At 47.2% G+C, this 25,634-nt stretch overlaps 1 protein-coding gene across 3 annotated transcripts; it reads left to right on the top strand.

The window, feature by feature from the left end:
• Nucleotides 1–885: 885 nt before the first annotated feature.
• Nucleotides 886–25,211, top strand: LOC111158348 (general transcription factor IIIC subunit 2). Of its 3 annotated transcripts, none has more exons than XM_022520322.1 (19): nt 886–1,510; nt 11,016–11,286; nt 11,450–11,771; nt 12,343–12,628; nt 15,082–15,176; nt 15,577–15,654; nt 15,775–15,873; nt 16,973–17,200; nt 17,411–17,522; nt 17,719–17,827; nt 18,931–18,956; nt 19,130–19,259; nt 21,772–21,916; nt 22,022–22,183; nt 22,379–22,466; nt 22,883–23,011; nt 23,458–23,610; nt 23,748–23,855; nt 24,154–25,211. In XM_022520322.1, the coding sequence occupies exons 2-19, from the start codon at nt 11,040–11,042 to the stop codon at nt 24,370–24,372; spliced, it is 2,736 nt and encodes a 911-aa protein (XP_022376030.1). In that variant the 5' UTR covers nt 886–1,510; nt 11,016–11,039; the 3' UTR covers nt 24,373–25,211. The 3 variants fall into 3 exon arrangements, with proteins under 3 accessions (XP_022376030.1, XP_022376031.1, XP_022376032.1); XM_022520323.1 differs by lacking the exon at nt 886–1,510 and adding an exon at nt 4,355–4,451; XM_022520324.1 differs by lacking the exon at nt 886–1,510 and having other exon boundaries at nt 10,752–11,286.
• The last annotated feature ends 423 nt before the right edge of the window (nt 25,212–25,634 follow it).

The raw sequence follows: 25,634 nt of genomic DNA, 5'->3' as shown, positions 1-25,634 counted from the left end.
AAGAATGGGAGGAAGGTTTTTATGTACTGAAATGGAACAATCTCCAAGGTACACTCAGTTAAAAGAAGCCAGATGCAGGACAGTGTGTGTATTGGTTTGAATTAAAAGGGTAAATATAAAAAATTTGCTTATATGTATAAATATATAAAATATCTTGGATCTGTAATAAGGAACTGATTGTGCGGATGTGGAGACAGGTGGAAGGGAGTCTTCACTTTATATCCTGTGTTTCAATTTTGAGCCATGTGATATCTTATCCGAAAAATGAATATAATTACTATAAAAGATTTTGCAGTTAAGTCGAAGATAGCCTAATCTGAGGCAGCAGAAGTGGAGACATTTCCTCATTACAGAAGTGTTTGAAGCTGAGAGCTGTCCATCCGACAAGCATTTAAGATAGTACTATTAGGGGAACTGCAGCCTTATCTGCACTGAATTTTGAGTTCTCACAAAGTTGGTCCTAAGTCACAGCACAGCCTTGCTTTTGCCTTTAGGCTGCTAAGAGTTGGGGTGAGAGTCCCTTTACTCCCGCTTTTAAGTCTTATAGTTCCTCCCACATTTTTCTCAAATGTTTTGTGTGACCAAGGGAATTTAATAGGTGAAATTCTTTGGGAACAAAAGACTGGTTGACTCCACCCCTTCTTGTTCCTATTTACACATCCTGAACTCTACTAGTTAATATGCTGAGACCTGTAAAGTTTATATGGCTTTAAATCTCTCGGAAAGGGCAGAAATTTGTTACGTTCTTCCTTTGTTCACCCGCATCCCATCTCCCAAGGAGGGAATGGGGAAGGGCCTATGCCCAACCAAGGCCAAGGGCCAAGCCTGAGGCTCATTACAGGGTAGTGTCCCCACGCCAAGGTTTTTCTACTGGTTTCCCTTCCGTGTCCTTTCCCTAGCAGTCTTTGTGTTTTTGTAGCTCCCATCCTTGTCTTCCTGAGCGGCTGCCCAGGGCGGAGGATCTTCCAGCAGCCTGCCAAGGCTTCCTCTCTCAGTCTGTGCCCTCAGTTCGGACGGCGCCGGGGTAGTTACTGTCGCTCCAGCCTGGCCCTGCCTGCCACACGGCAGGTAGTCTTGACAGTTAGGCAGCCTTCAGCGCTCGGGAGCGGCGGCGAGGCCTGGGCGCGCAGTACGCTCGAGGCTCGCGTACAGGGCCCGTGGGAACCCGCGGGGCGCGACGACCCTCATCGCGCAGGCGTCAATCTTTCTTTCTTTACACTGCAATTCCCAGAAGGCCACGCAGCGTCCCCCGCGCGGCTTAAGCCAGGGAGCCTCGCCCGCTCCGAAAGGGCGCGGGATTGTCGCCGCACTGCATTATGGAATACATAGTCTGAGAAAACGTCTTCGGGCATAAACTTCCCACCAAGCTCACGTGTTTACCTTGTGTATTGGAGGCCGGGGGGTGGGGGGAGGGGTCAATAAAGAGTAACTACCAGATTTCGTCATAAAACCGCGACCAGACAGGCGGCGCCATCTTCGAACTTGGACTTCCGGAAGGACTTTGGTGAGGGTAAGTGTACCGCAACGGGGTGTGCGGGGGCCCCACGATTACTCCTCCTCCTCCTTTTTCCATAGCACTAAGATATTGGGAACCAACTCCCGACTCCGCTGTTCCTTCTCTGCATAGCATCGCGACCTCCAGCCCCGGCGCTGCTACAGAAACTCAAACACACCCCACCTCCCTTTCTGTATTGCAACCGGACATCCCTCAGCCCTGCTAATCACGGCTCTTGCCTTCTTCCCCGACGTGGTGCGGTAGCACGGCATCCTGTGTCCCGGCCGCGGCGCTGCTTACATTGCATCCGTCGGACTCAGTGAAGCTATAGTAGTTCTGAGCCTCAGGAAACTCAGGGCTCGCTCTCAGCGCAGGCTAGTGGTGGAGGCTGTCCCCACACCCATGACTGAAGAAGGGGCAGGCGATCACTCCTAGAGTGGTAGCGGATTAGTCTCACCGTGCTGTGTCCCAGCCTCTTCCTCCATGAGGCTCTTCTAACCCCGGGGTTGTGCCCGGCGCGCTCCAACCCCATTGGCGCAGCCAAGGGCCAGTTATGTTTCCCTTCTGGTGCTTTTATCCCGCGGCAAGTAGGCTGTCCGCTGGGGAAGGCGGAGGAGGCGACTTCGGCCCCACCCGTGGTAACTCACTTTGTTAGAGAGGTGTAGTGTGTTTGGCGAAGCCTCTTCGATCTAGCGGCATATTGTTAAACTTCAGCCATTACTCTTCCTTGGTTACTTTTTGCCATCCCGTCTTATCTAATATACTATTATTTTCTTAATAGTTTTCTTTAAACTGTTTTTCAAGTTTAAGTGCTTTAGTCTCAATCTGAGCAAGACACATGAAACCGTGGGTTTCAAGGACTGTGGAGTTTTTTGGGTTTTTTTGAGAGCGAGCGCGCGCGCGGAGGGGCGACGGGGGGAGGGGCGCCGGGGAAGGGAATCTTAAGCTGGCTGCAAGCCCAGCGGGGAGCCGGATTCCAGAGCTCGGTCTCACGACCCTGAGATCACGACCTGAACAGAAATCAAGAGTGGGAGGCTTACAGGCTGGGCTACCCAGGCGCCCCCACGGGCTAGTTTTTCATACAAGTTAAAATAAACACAGTTAAAATCGTACATTTTTGTATCTCTAAAATCGTCTTGCATACCACCAGCTGCGCCATCGGAACACTTTGGGAAACAGTGTATTAGACAAATGTGTTTAAAGTAATTCCATACTTAAGGAACCGTGTTAACTGGTTATTTTCCTTGACTGGGGAAATCCTGGCACCCTTGAGGCAGTATTCCAAACAAGTTGAGGTGCAAATGTAAACTTCTATAAACTGTAGCACCAATTAAACATCCCTTCCTTTACTTGTGTTTAGAATTTGTGTTGTGATGGGACGCCTGGGTGGCTCAGTTGGTTAAGCAGCTGCCTTCGGCTCAGGTCATGATCCCGGCGTCCTGGGATCGAGTCCCACATCGGGCTCCTTGCTCATCAGGGAGCCTGCTTCTCCCTCTGCCTCTCCCTGCCATTCTGTCTGCCTGTGCTTGCTCTCTCTCCCTCTCTCTCTCTCTCTGACAAATAAATAAATAAAATCTTTAAAAAAAAAAAAAAAAAGAATTTGTGTTGTGAAATCATAAATGGAAATTAACCACCATACCCTGCTGCTGTCTTCTACAGGAGTGAATCCTTAGAGGAATTTTTTGCAGCTTGAGGAGTTAGTCATTAAATCAACAAAGTTTAATTATTGCGCTTACCATGTACCAGGTTCTGGATTCAGTAGTGAATCAGGCAAGATTCTTATGAAACTTTCAATTGAAATAGATATGAAGTAAGTAAATACCCATGTTTCTTATCATAAGAGAATTCCACATGGACTGAAGAGCTACATTTAAGGCACCTGGGTGGCTCAGTCAGTTTAGCGTCTGCCTTTGGCGCAGGTCATAATCCCAGAATCCTGGGATTGAGTCCCATGTTGGGCTCCCTGCTCAGTGGGGAGCCTGTTTCTCCCTCTGCTTGCTGCTCCCCCTGCTTGTGCTTGCTCGCTCTCTCTAATGAATAAATCTTTAAAAAAAAAAAAGCTACATTTAAGATTCAAACTAGAGAAGGTATTAGAAGAAAATAAAATAGGATATGTTTATATTGGCAGGGTAGGAAATGGCCTTTTTAAGACGCAAAACAACTTATAAAGGAAAAGACTGAGAAATTTAACTCAGAAAAATATAACTGAAGTTTAACAAGAAACATTATAAACAAAGTTTTTTTTTAAAAGAAGAAACAAAGTGGGGCGCCTGGGTGGCTCAGTCAGTTCAGCGCCTGACTCTCGATTTCAGCTCAGGTAATGGTCTCAGGGTATGGATGGAGCCCCAGCTTTGACTCCAAGCTCAGTGAAGAGTCAGCTTGCGATTCTCTCTCTCCCTCTTTATCTGCCCCTCCCTCCCAAAATAATAAATCTTCTTTAAAAAGCAGAAACAAAGTATTTGCAACATAAATAACAACTCCACAGATCAATAAAAGATTGATTCGTCCTGTAGAGGTATGGGCAAATTCTATGTATAGGCAATTCGTAAAAAAATATAGATGTCCTCTCTCTCTCTCTCTCTCTCTCTCTGACAAAGAAATAAATAAATTTTTTTTTAAAAAGTGGGTCCCTGGGTGGCTCAGTCAGTTAAGCATCTGCCTTTGGCTCAGGTCATGATCCCAGGGTCCTGGGATCTAGTCCCACATTGGGTTCCGTGCACAGCTGGGAGCCTGCTTCTCTGCCTGCTGCTCCTCCTGCTTACACCTACGCGCGTGCTCTCTCTCACACGAAATAAAATCTTTTTTTAAAAATAATTTTTTAAAAGCTTTTATTTGTTTGTGATATATTCCAGGTGCTTGGGGGTGGCACAGTCAGTTAAGTGACTGACTTTTGGTTTCAACTCGGTTCTTGAGCTGAATGTCGTGAGATTAAACCCCGTGTGGGGCTCCTTACTGGGTGAGAAGTCTTCTTGAGATTCTCTCTCCTTCTCTCCCTCGTGCTTGTGTGTGCATGCACTCTCTCTCAAATCTTTAAAATATGTGCATGTTGTGTGTGTGTGTGTGTGTGTGTGTGTATGTGTGTGTGTATCCATATTATTGTCTTAAAAAGGCCATTTCCTACCCTGCCAATATAAACATATCCTATCTTATTTTCTTCAAATACTTTCTCTAGTTTGAATCTTAAATGTAGCTTTTTTATTTTTTTTAAGATTTATTCATTAGAGCAAGCAAGCACAAGCAGGGGGAGCATATACATATACGTATATATACGTGTGTATATATGTGTATGTATATATGGATATGTATACATATATACACATATATATATATATCTCATTGGATATCTGTATATCCAACAGATAAAAAGAAGTTGCTAACTTCAATCATTATGAGGACAATGCAAATAAATACAATAGGGAAGAATTCTTTCATGCATTAGATTGGCAAAAATTAAAGATTGGCAAGGGTGTGGTAAAATGAGTACAACTATAATTCTGTGAAACACTGGATAGTGTTCTCCAGAAGAATGATGTGTGTGTGTGTGTGTGTGTGTGTGTACTGATGTGGAAAATCTTTTAGGCCTACCTAGAAATTCTCTTAAGTGATAACCTGTTTAACTAGTTCTGTGTTAACTGACATTCCTCTGTAGAGTGTAGGGACCGATGCCCATGGCACACTGTATCCTTGAAGCCTATATATAGGTGCTTCTCCTATAGGCCTGGTCATTCTGTTCCCACTGACTGAGTTGAATGCTTGCCAAGAATCATTATGATGGTTCTCAACATTTTTTAATGTCAGTTAATTTGTTATCATATTTATATAATTGTGATATATGTTTGAATTTTAAAGAAATTTGAGTATGAAAAAGTTACTGCTATTAAAACTAAGTTGAGGGGCACCTGGGTGGCTCAGTCGTTGGGTGTCTGCCTTTGGCTCAGGTCATGATCCCAGAATCTTGGGATGGAGCCCCACATCAGGTTCCCTGCTCAGGGGGAAGCTGACTCCTCCCTCTCACACTCCCCCTGCTTGTGTTCCCTCTCTCCCCGTCTCTCTCTCTGTCAAATAAATAAATAAAATCCTTAAAAAAAAAAAAAAAGTGGTTGAAACATGGCAGATAAATTGGTACTTCATTGTTATTCTTTACATCCTACATGTATTTACAGGTATTTTGTGTCAACTAAAAGTTTTATAAAAACAATTCTAAGAAAGAAAGCAAACCAAGTTAAATGCTTCGGAAAGAAAAAAGAGGTACATTTGCAAAGAAAGAAAGAGGCTGCTGAATAGGTATGAGTGAGACAGCTGTAAAAGATTGAGGAAAATTTGTAAAAATCTGAAACTTTGCTGCAGTTGAACTGCCTCTCAAGAGAATGTTCCAAGAAAGTTACTGTCAGTAGTGTCTGTGCTGCTGAGAGATCAGATTAAACGAGACTGAGAAGTGTCCATTGCATTAGTTGACCCCAGCAGTTATTGATGACTTTAGCCTCAGTGATGAGTTGGAGGGCAATATCCTAGTCAAAATGAAGCAGGGTAATTAAAACACCAAGGGCCGACAACTCTTTAAAAGTTTGACTGTGGGGTGTGGTGGGGGGGGATATGGCTTAAAGGATTGTTGTATGTATGTTAAGATGAGAATTAGAGACATTTATTTTTATTTATTTATTTATTTTAATTCCATTTATTTATTTGAGAGAGAGATAGTGAGAGTGTGTGAGAGGGGAGAAGGTCAGAGGGAGAAGCACAGACTCCCTGTGGAGCTGGGAGCTTGATGCGGGACTCGATCCTGGGACTCCAGATCATGGCCTGAGCCGAAGGCAGTTGCCCAACCAACTGAGCCACCCAGGCGCCCGAGAATTAGAGACATTTAAATGCAGTTGGGAAACAACCAGTTTAAAAAAAAAAAAAAAAAAGGTTAACCAATTTCAGTGTCCTTAGGAAGTGGGGGAATAGAGCCAGAACACAAGTGGAAGTTTGGCTTAGAAAGTAGATGAGGTGTTCAGATGCAGGTCGTGTTGGACTACTTGATCAGACATCGAAGTATGTCCCACATAATGGCTTTGGGTTTTGTTTCGGAAATCAGAGGTAAAATCATCTGCTGAGAACCAGGGGATCAGATGTTGGGGGAGAGGTAATGTGGGGGCTGACAAGAGAGAAAGAGTGATTGCTAGCCTGCTGGCAGCTTAGATACACACGTAGAGTAAAAGGATGATTGGTTCATCCAGAGCTTAAATTTTGCCAGTCCTGTGGAACAAAAAGATGAGAAAGGAAGTTTGTACTATCGGCAAAAGTCTGATTAAAATAAAGGAATCTAAGCTGGATAGGATGTGGCCAACATGGGAAATTGGAGAGATCAATGACGGCAGCTTGATATGGTTGAAGAATAGATACAGTGATAGCAGTTGAGCAGTCTAGCTGTAATAATGGAAGGTTGCGATCAGATAGTGGGATGGCTTTGTGATTTAGGAGGTTAAAAGGTTTTTTGAGACAACAAGGTCCAGTATTTTTTTTTTTAAAGATTTTATTTATTTATTTGACAGAGATCACAAGTAGGCAGAGAGATAGGCAGAGAGAGAGAGAGAGAGAGAGAGGGAAGCAGGCTCCCCGCTGAGCAGAGAGCCCGATGCGGGGCTCGATCCCAGGACCCTGAGATCATGACCTGAGCCGAAGGCAGAGGCTTTAACCCACTGAGCTACCCAGGCGCCCCAAGGTCCAGTATATTACAGCGAGTGAGTAGCAGTGGTTTAGCTGAATGTTAGGAGCTTCAAAGGAACAGTTTTTAGAGGATAGTGAGGACTGCTAGTCTACCAGTGGCATCGGAGAGGAACTGACAAGACACTGATCCCACTTTGTACCGTGGGGTCAGTGGGATGTGACAGAAGGAGAAGCCTCTACTGGAGAGCCTGGAAAGCTAGAAATTTCAATTCCTGGAATTTTTTTCTATCCAAGATTTTGAATATGATTTAGGTCTCGCTAATCACGTATGTTCTTGAAGAACTCAAATGTGGACCCGAGTTTAGACAGGGGAGAGGCAGGCCAGGAAGCCATACATTTTTCTGGTTCAGATTGTGGCAAGGGTATGATTCTGGACTTGGGAGCCAGAGAAAGGTTTTCCCTGTGGAGTCGGGTCACTTTCTGATCAGTGCAGAGGCAGTTCATGGAGCCATCAGCTGTGGCAGGGGCTTCTTGATTCACAGGTGCCGCCTCCTCATCGTGGCATTGGGGAGGTCCTGCGGTTCTTGAACCGGCAGCTGCCAGGCGACTTCCCATTTTGACAAGCACTTGTTCCTAAACTGTACAATGCCCCCCCCCCAGCCCTCCCAGTGACCCTGTGCAGGTGGTTCTCAAGCTTGCATGTGCATCCAAAGAGTCTGCAGGGCTTTGTGAAGATACAAAGTGCTGGCCCCATCCCAGAGTTTCTGATTCAGGAGGTCTGGGACAGCGGTGCTGATGCTGCCCAGACCACACTTTAGGAACCACTGATGTGAACCATGTAATACCCTCCAATAAATCCCTTACAGCTGAACTGGCTAGAGAGGATTCTGTTCCATGCAGCTGAACCTTGACCAGTAGAGGGGTCAGATAACCATTTCATTCATGTCTTCTTCTGTCCTTGTCTATTTGATCTGTCAGGGGTTAAAAGAAGTAGTTCTTGTATTTCCTGAAGATTTTGCTTTGTTTTGATGATATGTCATTTGATGTCTAACAGTTCATGATACTTATCTTTTATACAAGTTGAAGTTTTATTTATTATTATAAAGTATTCCCTTTTTGTCCCTTTTAATACTTTTTCCCCTGAATTTAACTTTGCTATTACCAACAAAACTCCTGTTTTCTTTGTGCCTACATTTGCCTTATATTTTTATATCTTTTGACTTGCACCTCTTGAAGTTCCTTTGTTTTAGATATCTCTTTCAAAGCATAAGTTTGGCTTTTAAATCAATCCAAATCCAAATCTTTATTCTTTTTTTTTAATGGATGAATTGATCTTTGGTTATTGTTATAGTCATATCTTAAGTCATCTTGTACATTTTTTCTTTTCTTTGTGTTTCTTTTGTTTTCAGTTTCTTACTCTGTAGCCTTTAAAACAACTCCTTATGGTTCCAGTGGCCTGCTAGGCATTTTAGAAGCAATGTAGTATACTGCTTTTGGTTCTATTAAACATCCTTTTTTTTTTTTTTTTTTTTTTTAAGATTTTGTTTATTTATTTGACAGGAAGAGACACAGCAAGAGAGGGAAGACAAGCAGGGGGAGTGGGAGAAGGAGAAACAGGCTTCCTGCTGAGCAGGGAGCCTGATGCGGCGCTCAATCCCAGGATCCTGGGATCATGACCTGAGCCAAAGGCAGACGTTTAATAACTGAGCCACCCAGACACCTCTCTGTTAAACATCCTTTAAGGCATATACAGACCCATGGGGGTTTCCCTTCTGTGATTTGAGCTATTTCTCCTTCTTTGTCATGGGCAGGTTATTCTGGCCAAAAACCTCGCAGTTCTGTGTTGCTCAGCTTTTTGGTCTGGGGTGCGGTGTTTTTTTTATCTCTTATCAGTATACTTTTGCCATGATTGCACAAGTGATTTTCTGGGTTTGGGGGAAAAAAAATGAAGAGGGGCGCTTGGGTGACTCAGTTAAGCGACTGACTCATGGTTTTGGCTGAGGTCATGAGCTCAGGGTCCTGGGATCAGGCTCTGCGCTCAGCGGGAGTCTGCTTGAGACTCTCCCTCTCCTGTCCCTCCCCTGCTCTGGTGCCTGTGTGAGTCATCTCTCTCTCTCTCTGTCTCTTTTTAACAGTTTTTTAATCCATTCTTCAATGTGGGAAAGGTCTCTTAATGTGGTAGGATGTTCCTTAATTATCTCATAGCTATCTGCCTCCCCTCTTCAGGTAAAAGATTAATGGCAGAGCGCTAAAGAACTTTTACTTATTGTTATATAAATCTGTTTCTTGACTAGTATTCACAAAGGTGGATGTTAGCTCTAGGCATCCTCCTTCAATTTGGTCTAAATTTTATGTATTTATCAGCAGCTATTCTTTTACTTATTTATTATTACCATATAATGTATTATTTGTTTCAGGGGTACAGGTCTGTGATTCATCAGTCTTACACAACACACAGAGCTCACTGCAATGCATACCCTCCCCGGTGTCCATCAGCCAGACACCCCTTAGTAGTTATTCTTTGTAGTCTGTTCCTAGGAGGTTTAGGGAGTTTAGGAAGATTTTTTTCACTCTTTTGTTTTTATTTTTTAAGGGGAAGGAGGTGATTCATTTCATTGGGTTTTAGGGAAAGAAGTTGAATAATTGTTCATTCACTGCATTATCCTTATGAAAAAACTTCAGAGCTTTAAATTAAACTGGGTGAAAAAAGGGGCACCTGGGTGGCTCAGTTGGTTAAGTGTCTGCCTTCGGCTCAGGTCATGATCCCAGGGTCCTGGGGTCGAGCCCCACATCAGGCTCCCTGCTCAGCAGGAAGCCTGCTTCTCCCTCTCCCACTCCCCCTGCTTGTGTTCCCTCTCTCGCTGTCTCTCCCTCTGTCAAATAAATTAATTAAATCTTTTTTTTTTTTTTAAGATTTTATTTATTTATTTGACAGAGATCACAAGTACGCAGAGAGGCAGGCAGAGAGAGAGGAGGAAGCAGGCTCCCTGCTGAGCAGAGAGCCCGATGTGGGGCTCGATCCCAGGACCCTGGGATCACGACCTGAGCTGAAGGCAGAGGCTTTAACCCACTGAGCCACCCAGGCGCCCCAATAAATTAAATCTTTTAAAAATAAATAAATAAACTGGCTGAAAAATACAGTGCTTGGCACATAGTAAGCATTTAATAAATAAATGGTAGCTTTCTTTTTTTTTTTTTTTTAAGGTTTTATTTATTTATTTGAGAGCGAGACAGTGAGAGAGAGCATGAGGGAGGAGAAGGTCAGAGGGAGAAGCAGACTCCCCATGGAGCTGGGAGCCTGATGTGGGACTTGATCCCGGGACCCCAGGATCATGACCTGAGCCGAAGGCAGTTGTCCAACCAACTGAGCCACCCAGGTGTCCCTTTTTTTTTTTTTTTTTTAAGATTTTATTTATTTATTTGACAGACAAAGATCACAAGTTAGGCAGAGAGGCAGACAGAGAGAGAGAGCAGGAAGCAGGCTCCCTGCCGAGCAGGGAGCCTGATGCGGGGCTCGATCCCAGGACCCTGAGATCATGACCTGAGCCAAAGGCAGAGGCTTTGACACACTGAGCCACCCAGGCGCCCCAAATGGGAGCTTTCTTACTGTCTGTTCAGTGCTAGCTCCGTTAGTGTGTAAGTTCCATGAGGGCAGGGACCTTGTCTGTCTTGCTTATTGTCATATTGACCAGTTCCTAGAACGGATAGAAGATACTTAGTAATTGTTAAATGAATGAGTGATCAGGGAGCTTGGGTTTCTGGCTGCGGGGTGGACAGTGGGTGGGGTGGGAGGAGAAAAGACAGGAAAGGAGGAAAAATCTGAGCCAGTGCAAATAGCTTTTGCCTTCTACTCATGTGTATGTCTCTGCAGGGGCAGCCATTGTAGGGGGTGCTGATGGATACCTGCGGGGTCGGCTGTGTTGCCCTGGGGGAGGCCGGCCCCGTGGGGAGCATGACTGTGGTAGACTCTCCTGGACAAGAGGTGCTAAATCAGCTTGATGTCAAGGCCTCTTCCGAAACAACTAGTGCTGAGGCTTCCAGAGAGATGTCTTTGCCTGCGCCTTTGCCTGGATTTGAGGACTCTCTTGGTGAGAGGAGGCTCCCTGCAGAGCAAGAAAGCCTCTCCAGACTTGAACAGCAAGGTATGTACCTTGTCCTTTCCTCTTTTTATCTCCCCGTGCTTAGCTTAAGATGAAAGAGAGCAGGGTGAGCTCACAGGATCCTACCAACCTGGGTATGGTGTAATCTATTCCAAAGAGGTTTGAGCTCTGGTCCCATCTCACAGACCCATATTCTTCTCTACAGATCTTTCTTCAGAGATGTCAAAGGTCTCAAAGCCTAGGGCCTCAAAGCCTGGCCGGAAGAGAGGTGGTAGCACACGGAAAGGCCCCAAAAGGCCCCAACAGCCTAATCCTCCATCAGCCCCTCTGGTTCCTGGTCTCTTAGATCAATCCAACCCTCTATCCACCCCCATGCCTAAGAAACGAGGTCGAAGGTCCAAGGCAGAGCTGCTACTGCTGAAGTTGTCCAAAGACCTAGATCAGCCAGAGTCTCCACCTCCAAAGAGGCCCCCTGAGGACTTTGAGACCCCTCCTGGGGAACGACCCCGCCGAAGGGCTGCCCAAGTGTAAGGATTGTGGGGCACAGCTTGGGTGGAGGGCGGTCGGGGTGAAGGGTTGGTGGGGGCAGGTGTTGGAGAGCTGAGAGGCTGTGATGAGTTGTCAGGTAAGTGCGGGTAGCATCTGGGTTCTGGGGACTTGAGCCATCTTCTAGCTCTTACCACAACAATTTTTTATCTGTTGCTGAGTTTGTCTAGGAAATGGCTTTCCCTGCCTTGTATCCTGTCACGTTTTCCAGTTTCCTCCAGGCCTTCATTGTAATTTTCCCCACCCAGTATCTATCAGTCTCTGTGCCCTTCCATTCTTTGGTCTCTCACTGATCTCTGACTGCGGTAGAGTGCAAGTGCCTTGGACTTGCCAGACCTGGATTCAGATTCCACATACGTGATCTGGGTCCTCTCTTGGCCAAGTCCCTTAACTTCCCTAGATTTCTGGTTCTTTATCAAAGAGGGGGAGAGGAAACGAATAGCTGCTTCCCAGGGTCACTGGGCAGGTCCACTGAGATAATCAGCTAAGTGTCTGGAAAAGTGGGCTCTCAATTAAGTGTGAGTATGGCTCTGACCCCTCCCTGTCCTGCAGGGCACTTCTGTACCTTCAGGAATTGGCCGAAGAGCTTTCAACGGCCCTGCCTGCTCCAGTGTCCTGTCCTGAGAGCCCCAAGGTGAGCAGCCCCGCCAAACCGAAGAAAAACCGGCAGCAGGCAGCCTGTCAAGGTGGAGAACAAGAGGATGACACTGCACGGGACGAAGACTTTGTTCTCCAGGTTGAAGCTGAAGATGGAGAGGAAAGCGAGGCCCCAAGCGAGAGCTCATCTGAACCCGAGCCTGTGGTGCCTCAAAGCACCCCGCGAGGATCCACGTCAGGGGTAAGCTGAATGAACAAGAAGTGAATGGGGAGACGGGGACTGTTAGGAAGGTCTGCGGGGTGCCCCAGTGGAAAGCTTTGGCCTAGTAACTGATGGCCAGAATAAGTAAAGGAGGAAACAGTTGAGCGGGCAGGGGCTGGGGGGCAAGCGCATGAGGTCACCCCTTCAGATACGGGCACCTGCACAGCACTAGGGGACACATGTGACTAAGACAGCCTCCTCCTGCCTGGCGGAGTCCACCATGGGAGGAGGGCTTCACCAGGAGGGAACCAGAGGCTTCTGGTGTGTCAAGGAGGCAGTGAATTGCTGGGGCTTCACAGAGCAGTGAACAGGGCTGGGCTAGGTCTTAAAAGGCAAATAGGAGAGATTGGTTTTCCCAGGAATTCCCGGGACAGGGCATCAGAGCAGGCAGAGCTGTTGAGAGCTCTTAGCAAGTTCCCAAAGGTATAGCAGTGCCCTGCGGGACCAGCAGAAGGCTGGGGGCAAGGGGGAGGCAGTGGGGAGATTGAACTTGAGAGGATGGAAGGACAAAGACTTGTAGGAGCTAACACGGGTGTTTGTATGTTTGTTGAATTGTGGTAAAATATACATAACGTAAAATTTGCCACTTAAACATGTAAATTATTTTTGGGGCATATGGGTGGCTCAGTCCATTAAGCATCCAACTCCTGATTTGGGCTCAGGTCAAGATCTCAGGGTCGTGAGATGGAGCCCCGAGTCAGGCTCTGTGCTAAGTGTGGAGCCTGCTTGAGATTCTCTCCCCTCTCCCACTGCTCCCCCCACCCAAAAAAAAGTACAACTGAGTGGCATTAGCCCATTCCTGGCGTTGTGCAGCCATCACTGTTACCCATTTCCAAAACGTTTTCATCATCACAGAAACTCTGAGCATCAGAAGTTTTTAAGTAGAAAAATAACGTGATCAGGTAGGACGGTAGGTCAGCCTGCAGCGGACATCAGAAGACCGCTTCAGTTAGCCACGTGGTGATAGCACCTGGATCAGGCTGCAGAGCAAGCGAAGGTGGGGTACAGGTGCAAGAGACATGCAAGAATATTAGCAGCACTTGGCAGTTTCTGAAAAGGAAGGAGTAGGAGTTTCTAGTCTAGATGGTGCTCTTAAGTGCCGGACTTTGGGACAGAGGAATGGTGGGAGTGGGGGAAGAGTGAGGGTGAGCAGGGGAGGTGATGGGCTCATTTTCTGACACACTGAGTTGGAGGTGCATGTGTGCCATGAGCCGTCCTACTGGAGATGTCTGGTTGCCAGTCCTGTGCATGAGACCAGTGCCTTCCTTATTTCAAGTACAACATTTAAGGGAGTACCCAACCCCTCAGAAATCAAGATAAATATTTTGATGCAGCAAATTTTTACAAAATAATTTGTTGAATCATTTTAACATATAAAAGTAATGCAGGGCCCCTGGGTAGCTCAGTCAGTTAAGCATCTGCCTTGGGCTTGGGTCATGATCCTGGGTCTTAGGATTGAGCCCTTGTTGGGCTTACTGCTCAGTGGGGAATCTGCTTCTCCGTTTCCCTTTCCCCTCCCTCTGCTTGTGTTCTTTGTCTCATGCACTTTATGTTTTTTTATTTTTTTAAGATTTTGTTTATTTATTTAACAGAGATCACAAGTAGGCAGAGAGACAGGCAGAGAGAGAGGGGGGAAGCAGGCTCCCTGCCAAGCACAGAGCCCGATGTGGGGCTCGATCCCAGGACCCTGGGATCATGACCTGAGCCGAAGGCAGAGGCTTAACCCACTGAGCAACCTAGGTGCCCCTCGTGCACTTTATTTTTATAGTATATTTATATAAATAAAATCTTTTAAAAAGTAATGTAACAAATTTATGATGAACAAAATACCAAAGTTTTAAATAAAGACAGGAACTGTATTTACTGATTTTCCTTTTGCCTTAGGCTCTATGACATGGGTTGGCACCACACTGTAAAAGTCTAGAATGTAGGAAAGCTGAACTGGGTAAAGTTTACATTTACTAAGATGTCAGGCCTAATGATGGTAGTCAAAGCCGTGGGCATGGAATGAGAGTCCCCAGAGTATACGTATAGAGAGTCGAGAAGACAGACTCTGGGAAATACCTTCATCACACAAACCTGTTGGAGGAGGGGAGTGCCTGTGGGGGAATATCAGAGAGGCAGGAAGACTAAGGAGACGCTATCCCATGGGGCAGGGGTTTCAGGAAGCAAATGGGAGTCCTCTGAACCACATGCCATGGAGAAGCCGAGGAGGGTGAACAGAAAATACGTAACAGGCTTTGCAGTTTTTTTGGAGGAGCGGGAGCAGAAGGTGGAGAAGTCACTGTAATGGCAGAGACATCAGTCTTTTAAGTTACTGATAAGTCAGGCTAGAGAGGAAACAGTGCCAAGAAAAGTAAAACGGGAAAAGGTGCCTTCTGGGGACTTTCTTTAATCTATAAAATTCTCCTTTTTTCCCATTTGTTCCTCAGAAGCAGAAGCCACACTGCCGGGGAATGGCTCCCAATGGCTTACCAAATCACATCATGGCCCCTGTTTGGAAGTGCCTCCATCTCACCAAGGACCTGTGAGACTTGTTCGGGGCTGGGGATGAGAGGGTGGTGGAGGCATCTAGAAGTGGGGCCAAGGGAAAGAGGGAAGGCACTCACAGGGCAGGACACTGAAGACATTTGTAACTAAAAGGCACTGCTCCAAAGGCAAAGAGCTCCAGAGCAGTGCTGTCCAACGTAGTAGCCACTAGCTGTGTACGGCTATTTAAATGTGATCTACACATAATTAAAATTAAAGGTCCAGGTTCTCAGTTGCACTAGCCACCTTTCAAGTGCCCAGTAGCTATTTGCAGCTCGTGGCTGGTGTCTCTGTCAGCACAGATGATGGATCACTTCCATCATTGTAGAAAGGTTTACTGGACAGCGCTGCTCTAGGATTTCTCTCCTCTTCCATTGATGCTGCTTCTGTTCCTCCAGCCGAGAACAGAAGCATTCATACTGGGAGTTTGCAGAATGGATTCCGCTGGCCTGGAAGTGGCACTTGTTATCTGAGCTGTAAGTTAAAGAGACATTCTGAAGCTGGGAGGGGGTGACACCCCTGGAGACAGGAGGGTGGCAGGGAATCCTGGGGTGGGTGAAACTTCCAAACTCACGCTGTTCCCTCCCCGCCCCCAGTGAGGCGGCTCCCTACCTGCCCCAGGAGGAGAAGTCTCCACTGTTTTCTGTCCAGCGTGAAGGACTTCCGGAGGACGGCACACTCTACCGAATAAACAGGTGAAGATTGCGTGTCTCTCTGTGATTCTAGGGGATAGAAGCAGGAAAAAGGAATATGGAGAGGGATGACAGATTGGCCCTGTTTCCCCCCTGATGCTATTCCAGGGGGTTCCAAGGGAGGAGTTGGATCTGGCTGGATCTGGTCAGCCCGCCCTGATCTGCAGTGCTCGTCACTGCTGGCCAGACTGAGGGGAGCGAGGGGGATGGAGGGCCAGTTTACAGGTCACATCTACACAGAGAGACCCAGACAGACCAGCCCTGGGGAGAACGCTGTGGTAAACCAGAACGCACAGCCTATTATCTTTGAAGGGGAACTAGAGCTGGACAGGCTTTGGAAGGAAAGGAGGAAGGTACAGATGGTGGCCAAGCACTGTTCTCACCTGTAGACCTTTCTTGAGACTCTGGCCCTTGCCTAAGCCAGTTCATACCTGCGCCAGCTGGAGCTCCCATTCTGTCCTCATTACCTTTTCTTTTTTTAAAAGACTTAATTTTTTTGGAGCAGTTTTAGATTCACAGCAAAACTGAGAGGGTGGTGCAGAGATCTCCCTGTCCCCCATCCCCCTTCTTCATGCACAGCCGCCCCCCTCCCTTACCAGCCTCCCCCACTAGAGGGCACATGTGTTACAGCTGATGAGCCTGAACTGACCCGTCACCACTTGGAGTCCGTGGGTTACATTAGGGGTTGCTGTCGGTGTTGTACTTTCTGTGGGTTTGGACAGATGTGTAATGACCTGTCCCCGTCATTATGGTGTCATACAGAGTAGTTTCACTGCTCTAAAAATCCTCTGTGCTCTAACCACTCCTCCTGCCCTCCCCTCTGACCTGTCGCTGTCATGGATCTTTTGATGTGTCTATAGTTTTGCCTTTTCCAGAATGCCCCCTAGTTGGGATCATGCGGTGTATAGCCTCTTCAGGTGGGCTGCTTTCACTTAGTGATATGCATTTAAGGTTCCTCCATGCCTTTCCATGGTTTGATAGCTTGCTTTTTAGTGCCAGATAATATTCCATTGTTTGGATGTTAATTTACCCACTCACCTACAGAAGTCCTTGTTACCTTTTGTTAATTCCTTTCTTCATCCCATCTTTGACTTTTCTCTAGATTTAGCTCGATCACAGCACACCCAGAGCGCTGGGATGTGTCCTTCTTCACAGGGGGACCCCTCTGGGCTCTGGACTGGTGTCCAGTGCCAGAGGGGGCAGCAGCTTCGCAGTATGTGGCCCTTTTCTCCAGCCCTGACATGAATGAGACACACCCACTGAGCCAGCTTCATTCGGGTCCTGGGCTGCTCCAAGTCTGGGGCCTTGGGACCTTGCAGCAAGAAAGCTGGTGAGGTGGGGCTGGGACGCTGCCATGGGAGGGTGGTTGAGGAGGAGAGAACCTGACCAGGAGAGCTGGGGAGGAGTCGGGAGGCCTGGATTGGGGCTAGGCATGGGAGCCCGGGGGCCTGGATTGGGTTGAGATGGGGTGGAACACAGGCTCTGGTGGCCCTAGGCCCCTTCTCCCTGCCCATTCTCTGCCATTGCTTTCTTTCCTCAGTCCTGGCAACAGGGCTCACTTTGTCTATGGGATTGCTTGTGACCATGGCTGCATCTGGGACCTCAAGTTCTGCCCCAGTGGAGCATGGGAACTTCCAGGCACCCCTCGGAAGGTACGTCCCTGTTGGTTGTAGGGTACCCTAGGACTCACAGGCAGAACAGAGAGGCCCTATGAGTTCCCAGAGTTGACAGTGGAGGGTGGAGTTTTCCCAGAAAATCCATGTTATTTGCAGGGACCAAAACCTCAAAAGTTTTCTAAGAGGCCCTGACAGCGGCAAGCCTTAGCACAGATCTGGTCTCCCCCTCTAGGCTCCTCTCCTGCCCAGGTTGGGCCTCTTGGCTCTTGCCTGCTCCGATGGGAAGGTGCTGCTGTTCAGTCTCCCCCATCCAGAGGCCCTGCTGGCTCAGCAGCCCCCAGGTGAGTAGCACAGCAGGCAGGGGGTCGTGGTGCTGTAGCAGGCCCTGTCTGGTCGCTCTTGAAAGTCCTCCCGGCCTAACCTCTGGACACAGCCTCACTCAGCACCCCACCCACTCTGACTTCACACCTCTTGTCCTCAGCCTTGCTCTCTCTAGCAACCTGCAAGGTGTACTGTCTCCCGCCTTCTAATCACTGGGCTCTTCCAGCCCATTCCCCTTTTCCCCCTGTTTCCCTACTCTGTGCTCTCAGGCTCTCCCCTCCTGCTGCCATAGCTGATTGGCTGTGTAAAGAGTGCTAAGGCTGATCTCCCCTGCCAGACTCTTCCCCTTCCCCGAATCCTGTGCTTGACCTCTCCTGTCCTCACTGCCTCGCACACATGAGCACCGGTCTCTTTGTTGGGAACAGAGGGAGAGAATGTAGAGCTGAAGATGAGTTGGAAGAGGAAGGGGTTAGCAAAAGGCACCTCCTCTTTGTCAAATTTGCTTTTCAACTGTACTGAGTATTTAGCAAAGAGGGCACCAGGCTTGAGCCCTGAGAAATCCCATATTTGGTGGTCTGGTGGGGGAACGGGCTGAGGAAGGAATAGGCAGTGAGGAAGTGAAGACAGAAGTGAAGACAGTGCGTGGACAATTCTTGCAAGTAGATTGGCCGTGAAGAACTCATAGTTGGAGGGCGGTGCTTGAGGTGAATCAGGGGTAAAGGAGGGGTTTGGTTTGTGTGTTTGTTTCATTCAGTTGGAAGACTATAGTGCATGTTTACATCTGAATATGAGAATGACCCAGTAGGGAGAGAGAAAGTGAATCATTCAGAATGGGAGGAAGGAAAGATAACCAAATGAGCAAAGTTCGGGAAGAGCTGAGAGAGGGTGGGGACAGAGCGGAGTGGAGCAATTAGCTATTCTGGTGGGGGAAGGACATACACACGCACAACAGAGGGGGGGAAGGAAGATGGGGGCAGGTAGAGGTAGATGGATCAGTGTGCTGCAGAGGTGGCGGTCAGGGAAGGTCATTCTCAGATCAGGGGTGCTGATCTCAGAGCAAGGCAGGTAAGGACGTCAGTCCTCTGTTCCCAGAGCATCAGTTACCGTTCTTCTTCCCTCGCAGATGCAATGAAGCCCGCCATCTATAAGGTGAGTGAGGAACCTGCTACTTAGCCAAGGCTCCATCTTCTTGAGCCTCCCTTTCTGGTTCCACAGTGAGTCTCCTTCTGCCTCTACCCCCGACGGGATTAAACACTGATTTGAGACTTTGTTGCAAGTGGTAAGTATCCCTAAGTCTGGTCCCGGCTCTTCTGTCCTTGTAGGTACAATGTGTGGCAACCCTCCAGGTGGGGTCTATGCAAGCTTCGGACCCCTCTGAGTGCGGTCAGTGCCTTAGCCTGGCCTGGATGCCCACCCGGCCCCACCACCACCTGGCTGCTGGCTACTACAATGGTAAAAAAAAAAAAAAAAACAAAAACAGAGCATAAGGGGCTATTGCTCTTTAAACTTCATATATGCTTGTTTTTTGGTGGCGGTTTCCTTTTTGGTTCAATGCTGGACATTATGTTTAAGCAATGTAAAAAAATACAAAGAAGAAAGAAAAAAATCACTAGAATTTCTCTACCCAGAAAAACATAATTAAGAAAAATGAACAGGGGCGCCTGGGTGGCTCAGTCGTTGGGTGTCTGCCTTCAGCTCAGGTCATGATCCCAGGGTCCTGGGATCGAGCCCCGCATCAGGCTCCCTGCTCAGCGGGAAGCCTGCTTCTCCCTCTCCCACTCCCCCTGCTTGTGTTCCCTCTCTCGCTGTCTCTATCAAATAAATAAAGTCTTTTAAAAAAAAAAAAAAAAGAACAAATGAACATGGGCACGTGGGTGGCTCAGTCAGTTAAGCGTCTGCCTTTGGCTCAGTCATGATCTGGAGGTCCTGGGATCAAGCCCCGCGTCGGGCTCCCCGCTCAGTGGGGAGTCTGCTTCTTCCTCTCCCTCTGCCCCCCACCCCCAGCTCATGCTCTCGCTCACTTGCGCTCTCTCTTAAATAAAATCTTAAAAAAAAAAAAAAAAGATGAACATCATTTCATGGAGTTCTCTATGCATGTGTAAGATAAAAAATCAGATGGCAAGAGAGAGAATTCTGTAGTGATGGGATCATACTATATAAGCTATATTAAAGATTTTATTTTTACGTAATCACAGCCAACGTGGGGCTTCAACTCTCAACCCTGCGGTTAAGAGTCGTATGCCTCACCGACTGAGCCAGCCAGGCGCCCCTACATAAGCTATTTTAAATGAAAATACATGAAATTTAATTACACTTTAATTTTTTTAAAGAAAAAGACTGAGTTGAAACTGAGAGATGGGGTACACTCTCCATAAATATTCCTTCACCACAGATACGTTAGTTCCTTAAAGATACTCTTAAGGCTTAAATGGGGAGAGAAAGGATCATAGATAAAGAGCGTTCTGGTAGTTGGACTCCACAGGTGACAATTTCATGGTTAGACCTCATCAGTAGTCTCGCCTCAGGAGGTCAGGAAATGAGCACTCTCATGCTTCTAATGGTCCCTCTCTGTCTTTTACGTGTGCTTCTTTTGGTGTGGTGATTCTTACGTCATCAGGGTACATCATTCTTGATGTTGTTTTGTTGTCTTAATTCCCCGAGTTACAGTTCTGCCTTAAAATGATCATGCACGTCCACCAGTCCGCCCCTCCCTGTCTGCCCTTGTTGCTCCATGACTGATCCGGCTCAGCTGGAGTTCGCCGCCAATAAGCTTTTCCAAGAAAGGTTCATGGGTGCTACATTCCTGAGTTTTTAGCTACAAATAGTTTCCCCAGCTATTGTTTATTAAATTCTTACTCTTGGGGCGCCTGGGTGGCTCAGTTGGTTAAGCATTTGCCTTTGGCCTAGGTCATGATCTCAGGGTCCTGGGATCGAGCCCCATGTAGGGCTCCCTGCTTAGCGGGGAGTCTGCTTCTCCCTCTCCCCCCAACTCATGCTCTCTCTCTCTCTCTCTCTCTCTCTCAAATAAATAAATCTTTAAAAAAATTCTTACTGTTCTTTAATTTGTCTTTTATTGGAGTTACGCCGTTGACTCCCTCCTCCTCTGCCAGCCTTTGTCAGGGGGCAGCTTGTTTGGGGTCAGCAGAGTTAGTTTCTGTTTGTTCATTTGTTTTCTGCTTCTCTACATTTTTTTTTCTTTTTTTTTTTAATATTTTGTTTATTTGACAGACCGAGATCACAAGCAGGCAGAGAGGCAGGCAGAGAGGCAGTGGGAAGCAGGCTCCCCACCGCGCAGAGAGCCCGATGTGGGGCTCGATCCCAGGACCCCGGGACCATGACCCGAGCCGAAGGCAGAGGCTTTAACCCACCAAGCCACCGAGGCACCCCTGTTTCTCTACATCTTGTTGCTTTTGGCTCCTTGCCTGTTCTCTTTGTCTTAGAGCAGAGTTGGCAGACGTTTCTCTAAAGGTCCAGATAGTGAATATTTTATGGCTTGTGGGCTGTTTGACCATTGTTGGAACTAGTCAACTCTGGCATTGAGAAATGAAGGCAGCCATACATTAGGAAGGAATGGGTGTGACTTTTCCCAGTCAGACTTTATTTACCAAATCAGGCCGCAGGCTGTATTTGGCCCAAGGGCTGTAGCTCGTCAGCCTTTGTCCTAGAGGGTTTATGCTTTTTTAAAAAACCCCTTTGTTTGTATTTAGTAGAGAATAGAGGCTCTTGGGTGTACTTAGTCTGTCTTTCAACCACAAGCCCTAGACTGAGCTATTTTTTTGATGAGAGTTGGAGCTAAAATATCACAGAGGGAATGTTGGCTGGCTAATCACGATCCCTATATCCTTTCATAAGGGGGTCACATCTGAGGGTAGAAGGCAGAGGTCCTAGGAGCCCAGACAAAGACATTAGAGCAAAAGAAGACAGAAGTTGCCTTTAATACCTACACCTTCTTTCCCTATCTCAGGCATGGTGGTTTTCTGGAACCTTCCCACTAACTCACCCCTGCAGCGGATACGGCTCTCTGACGGCTCCTTGAAGCTCTACCCCTTCCAGAGTTTCCTAGCCCATGACCAGGCTGTGCGTACCCTTCAGTGGTGCAAAGCTAACAGGTACAGGACAGGAGAGCTGTGGGGCGGGAGGTGAAGCCTGGGAAGGCTGGTGCTCCCAGACTTGCTCCGATTTTATCTTCTCTCTCTTCTCCCCTCTTTCCACAGTCATTTCCTTGTCTCTGCGGGGAGTGACCGCAAAATCAAATTCTGGGACCTTCGACGACCTTATGAACCCATAAACTCTATCAAGCGCTTCTTGAGTACAGAGCTGGCCTGGCTGCTCCCCTACAATGGTGTCACTGTGGCTCAGGACAACTGCTATGCCTCGTACGGCAGGATGCAGATAGGAAGAGCTCTAGGGACAGGCCCTAAGGGTTGGGTGCAAAGTGTGCCAGATTGTTGTGGGGAGAGGAGGGTTGAGAGTTGTTTCACTGAGGTAATCTAAATTCTGGAAGGAATTAGGGAAGGGAAATGAATGCAATCTTGGAAAAAGGAAAGTTTTATTTTGTCTTCCTCTTACAGTTATGGACTCTGTGGGATTCATTATATTGATGCTGGTTACCTTGGTTTCAAGGCCTATTTCACTGCTCCTCGAAAAGGCACTGTCTGGGTGAGCCCCTCTCTTCATTTTCACAGGAAAACGATTCCTTTACTCAGCTACTGGAGATCAGGAAGAGGCAGTAGTTTTGGATAGAAGAAGACAGATGTATGGTAACTGTATCATGAGAGATAAAAGTTATGATAAACTTTTTTAAGAAGTTTAAGTTCAGTTAATTAGCATATAGTGTATTATTAGTTTCAGAGGTAGAGGTCAGTGACTCATCAGTCTTATAGAACACCCAGTGCTCATTACATTATGTGCCCTCCTTAATGTCCTTCACCCAGTTACCCCAGCCCCTCACCTGATAAACTCATTTTTGCTTCTGTGGGTGTGTCTTCTGCTTCAGACTGTGCTGTTGTTTCCAGTTCACAGAACTGAAACAATACGAGTGCATGAATGAATGAAAGAAATCTGTCTCTTACTAGAGTCTTTCAGGATCCGACTGGCTTGGGACAATAGCCGCAGGAGATATATCCGGGGAGCTCATTGCGGCCATATTGCCTGATATGGCCCTGAACCCAATAAATGTCAAGCGACCTGTAGAGCGAAGATTCGTACGTATATGACTATTTAATGGTAGCACCATCTGTTGGGTCCTAATCCACATGACCTCCTAAATTAGAACTGTAAAGTAGTAAGATACAAATATGGATGAGGTCTTCCAGACCTGTTACTGTCCCGGGAAGTCTTAGTACAAAGTTGTACAGAATCTTCCCAACCCTAGTGCATCTGTGCATGTGTTTAAACATACTGCTTTCTTCCATCTTTAAGTCTTTCCTGCCCAAAACCAATTTTCTCTCTCTCTCTCTTTTTTTTAAGTAGGCTCCACGCCCAGCGTGGAGCCCAACGCAGGGCTTGAACTCACGACCCTGAGATCAAGACCTGAGCTGAGATCAAGAGTCGGACGCTTAACCGACTGAGCCACCCAGGCGCCCCATCAGTTGTCTCTTTTATTCTGTCTCCAGTATTCTAGGACCTAATCTCATGGTCTCCTTTCTAGCCTATATATAAAGCAGATCTGATGCCGTATCAGGACAGCCGTGAAGGTCGAGACCATTCTTCTGCTTCATCTGAGGCCCCCAACCCACCCAAAGCTCGAACTTACGCCGAAACTGTCAACCATCACTACTTGCTCTTTCAAGATACAGATTTGGTAAATTGAGGCCAGGAGAATGGGTGTGGCATTTTTTTTAAAAAGTAGAAAACTTTAGTCCTGGTACAGGAGGGCATTGTAAGGAGCCACAGTGCAAAGATGCAAGACTAAGAAGCTGCCGGCTTTCTCTTCCCCAGGGTTCCTTCCACGATCTGCTCCACAGGGAGCCAATGCTGCGCATGCAGGAAGGAGAGGGGCATTCGCAGCTCTGCCTGGACAGGCTGCAGCTGGAGGCAATTCACAAGGTAAAAACCTTGTCTCTTATCTTCACCCATCTTCACACTCATTTCCTCCCAACTCTGGACCTAACGATCAAGGACATGGGGGATGAAAAGGTGCAGAGGGAAGGAAGGAAGACAGCTCTGGCAACCTCGTCTTCCAGAGTGTGATAGACCAACTCCTTCTTACCTCTCTCACTCCATCATGGTCCTGTCCTTTCAGATTGTCACCCCATCCCTCCACTCCCCCCGCTCCCTTTACAGCTAGGACTCACCCTAAAGCACCAGTTGCGAACATCTCTCTTGTTTTCTCTTCTCTTCCCAGGTCCGCTTCAGCCCAAACCTGGACTCCTATGGATGGCTGGTATCTGGGGGACAGTCCGGGCTGGTTCGGATCCATTTTGTCCGTGGACTCACCTCACCACTGGGCCACCGTATGCAGCTTGAAAGTCGAGCCCACTTCAGTGCTATGTTCCAGCCATCCTCCCCGATTAAAGGGCCTGGCTTCCCTCCAACCAGCCATTGCCTTCTGCCCGGTCCCTAGTCGTGGTCCACACAGGGCCTTTGGAATGAAGTCTGCCAGGAACAAACGCCCCCCTCCCCATGCACAGAGCCATAGGAACTGGGGGCTTCATGGATAGTGATGCTGCCAGACCTGGACCTTTAGACCTGCCTTGCCAGGACTCCTTAGATACCTCTCCTTCCACAGACTTCTGTCATCACAGCCCCTTGCGGGCAGGGGGGCTATCCCTCCACAAACTCTCAAGGCTCCTCAGCCTAAAACTATGGCTCATGAGTAATACTCAGGCCTGACCTAGGCTTGGAAGTCAAATTGCTCATATTGAGCATGTTGTGAAGTGGGTAAAGCTAAGTAAAGGTACTGGGTGTTTTTGAGACCACGCACGAGTGGGTGTTTGGAGAACTGCAAAGGGTATCCGCATGAAGGCTCCTGTGTGACTGTATTCTAGGATCCAGTATTGCTGCCTTCTCAACTTCCTCTTGAGAGTAACCAACACACAGGCCCAGGAGGGGTGACAGTAATTTATTGGACCGAAGCTGCTTATAGTACTTCTTTAACTGAGGAACACCACAAACACCCTGCCAGTAGAACAGTGGCTCAGATCTTACTTGCTCCTGCTTATGAGATATTCCCAATCACTGGTCATCTGACCCTACTTGAACACTCCTAGGCAGTCATGTTTTAAAAAACCTTCCTTTATATCAAGTCAAAGAGTATACTTCTATATAATTTCACCATGGGTATTAGGAAATCTAGTCATTTTCCCCTGTGATTGCCCTTTTACGTATATTTAAAAATAGCTATCATGTGTTTCCCAAGTCTTTTCTTCTCTAGATTAAATATCTTCAGTTACTTTAACCATTCTTTACACGTCATGATTTTTGGTCCTTTATGATACTGTCACACTGTTGGCTTATTAAATATGTCCAGCTACTTTATTTCAAATCTCTATATAGGAGGTGTTTAAAACCCAAGTAATGTATTGTTTTCTCTCCTCTTATTACAGTTCTCTTGGGGGATACTGCAGACTCATAGGGACCGCAATACTGTCTCTGAACCAAAGACAGACCCCAGCAATGAGAAACAGGCAAACCATAAGTGTATGGGAGTACAGTCAAGTCTGGGGGAAGTAGTGAGATGACCTCAGGAAAGTGAGAAAAATATGCAGCCAGCTCCAACCAAGGGAGTGGAGATTAATTTAGTGCCTACCTGGAACAAAACCCACTGGCACTGTGGTCTGGTTGGCCAGATATCTGGGAACAGCTTTCTGCCTCGGGTGTAGGGAA

Source organism: Enhydra lutris, unplaced genomic scaffold (genome assembly GCF_002288905.1).
Source record: "Enhydra lutris kenyoni isolate GAN:26980312 unplaced genomic scaffold, ASM228890v2 scaffoldscaffold59, whole genome shotgun sequence".
Classification (NCBI taxonomy): domain Eukaryota; kingdom Metazoa; phylum Chordata; class Mammalia; order Carnivora; family Mustelidae; genus Enhydra; species Enhydra lutris.
This window is presented reverse-complemented; position numbering and strand designations above follow the sequence as displayed.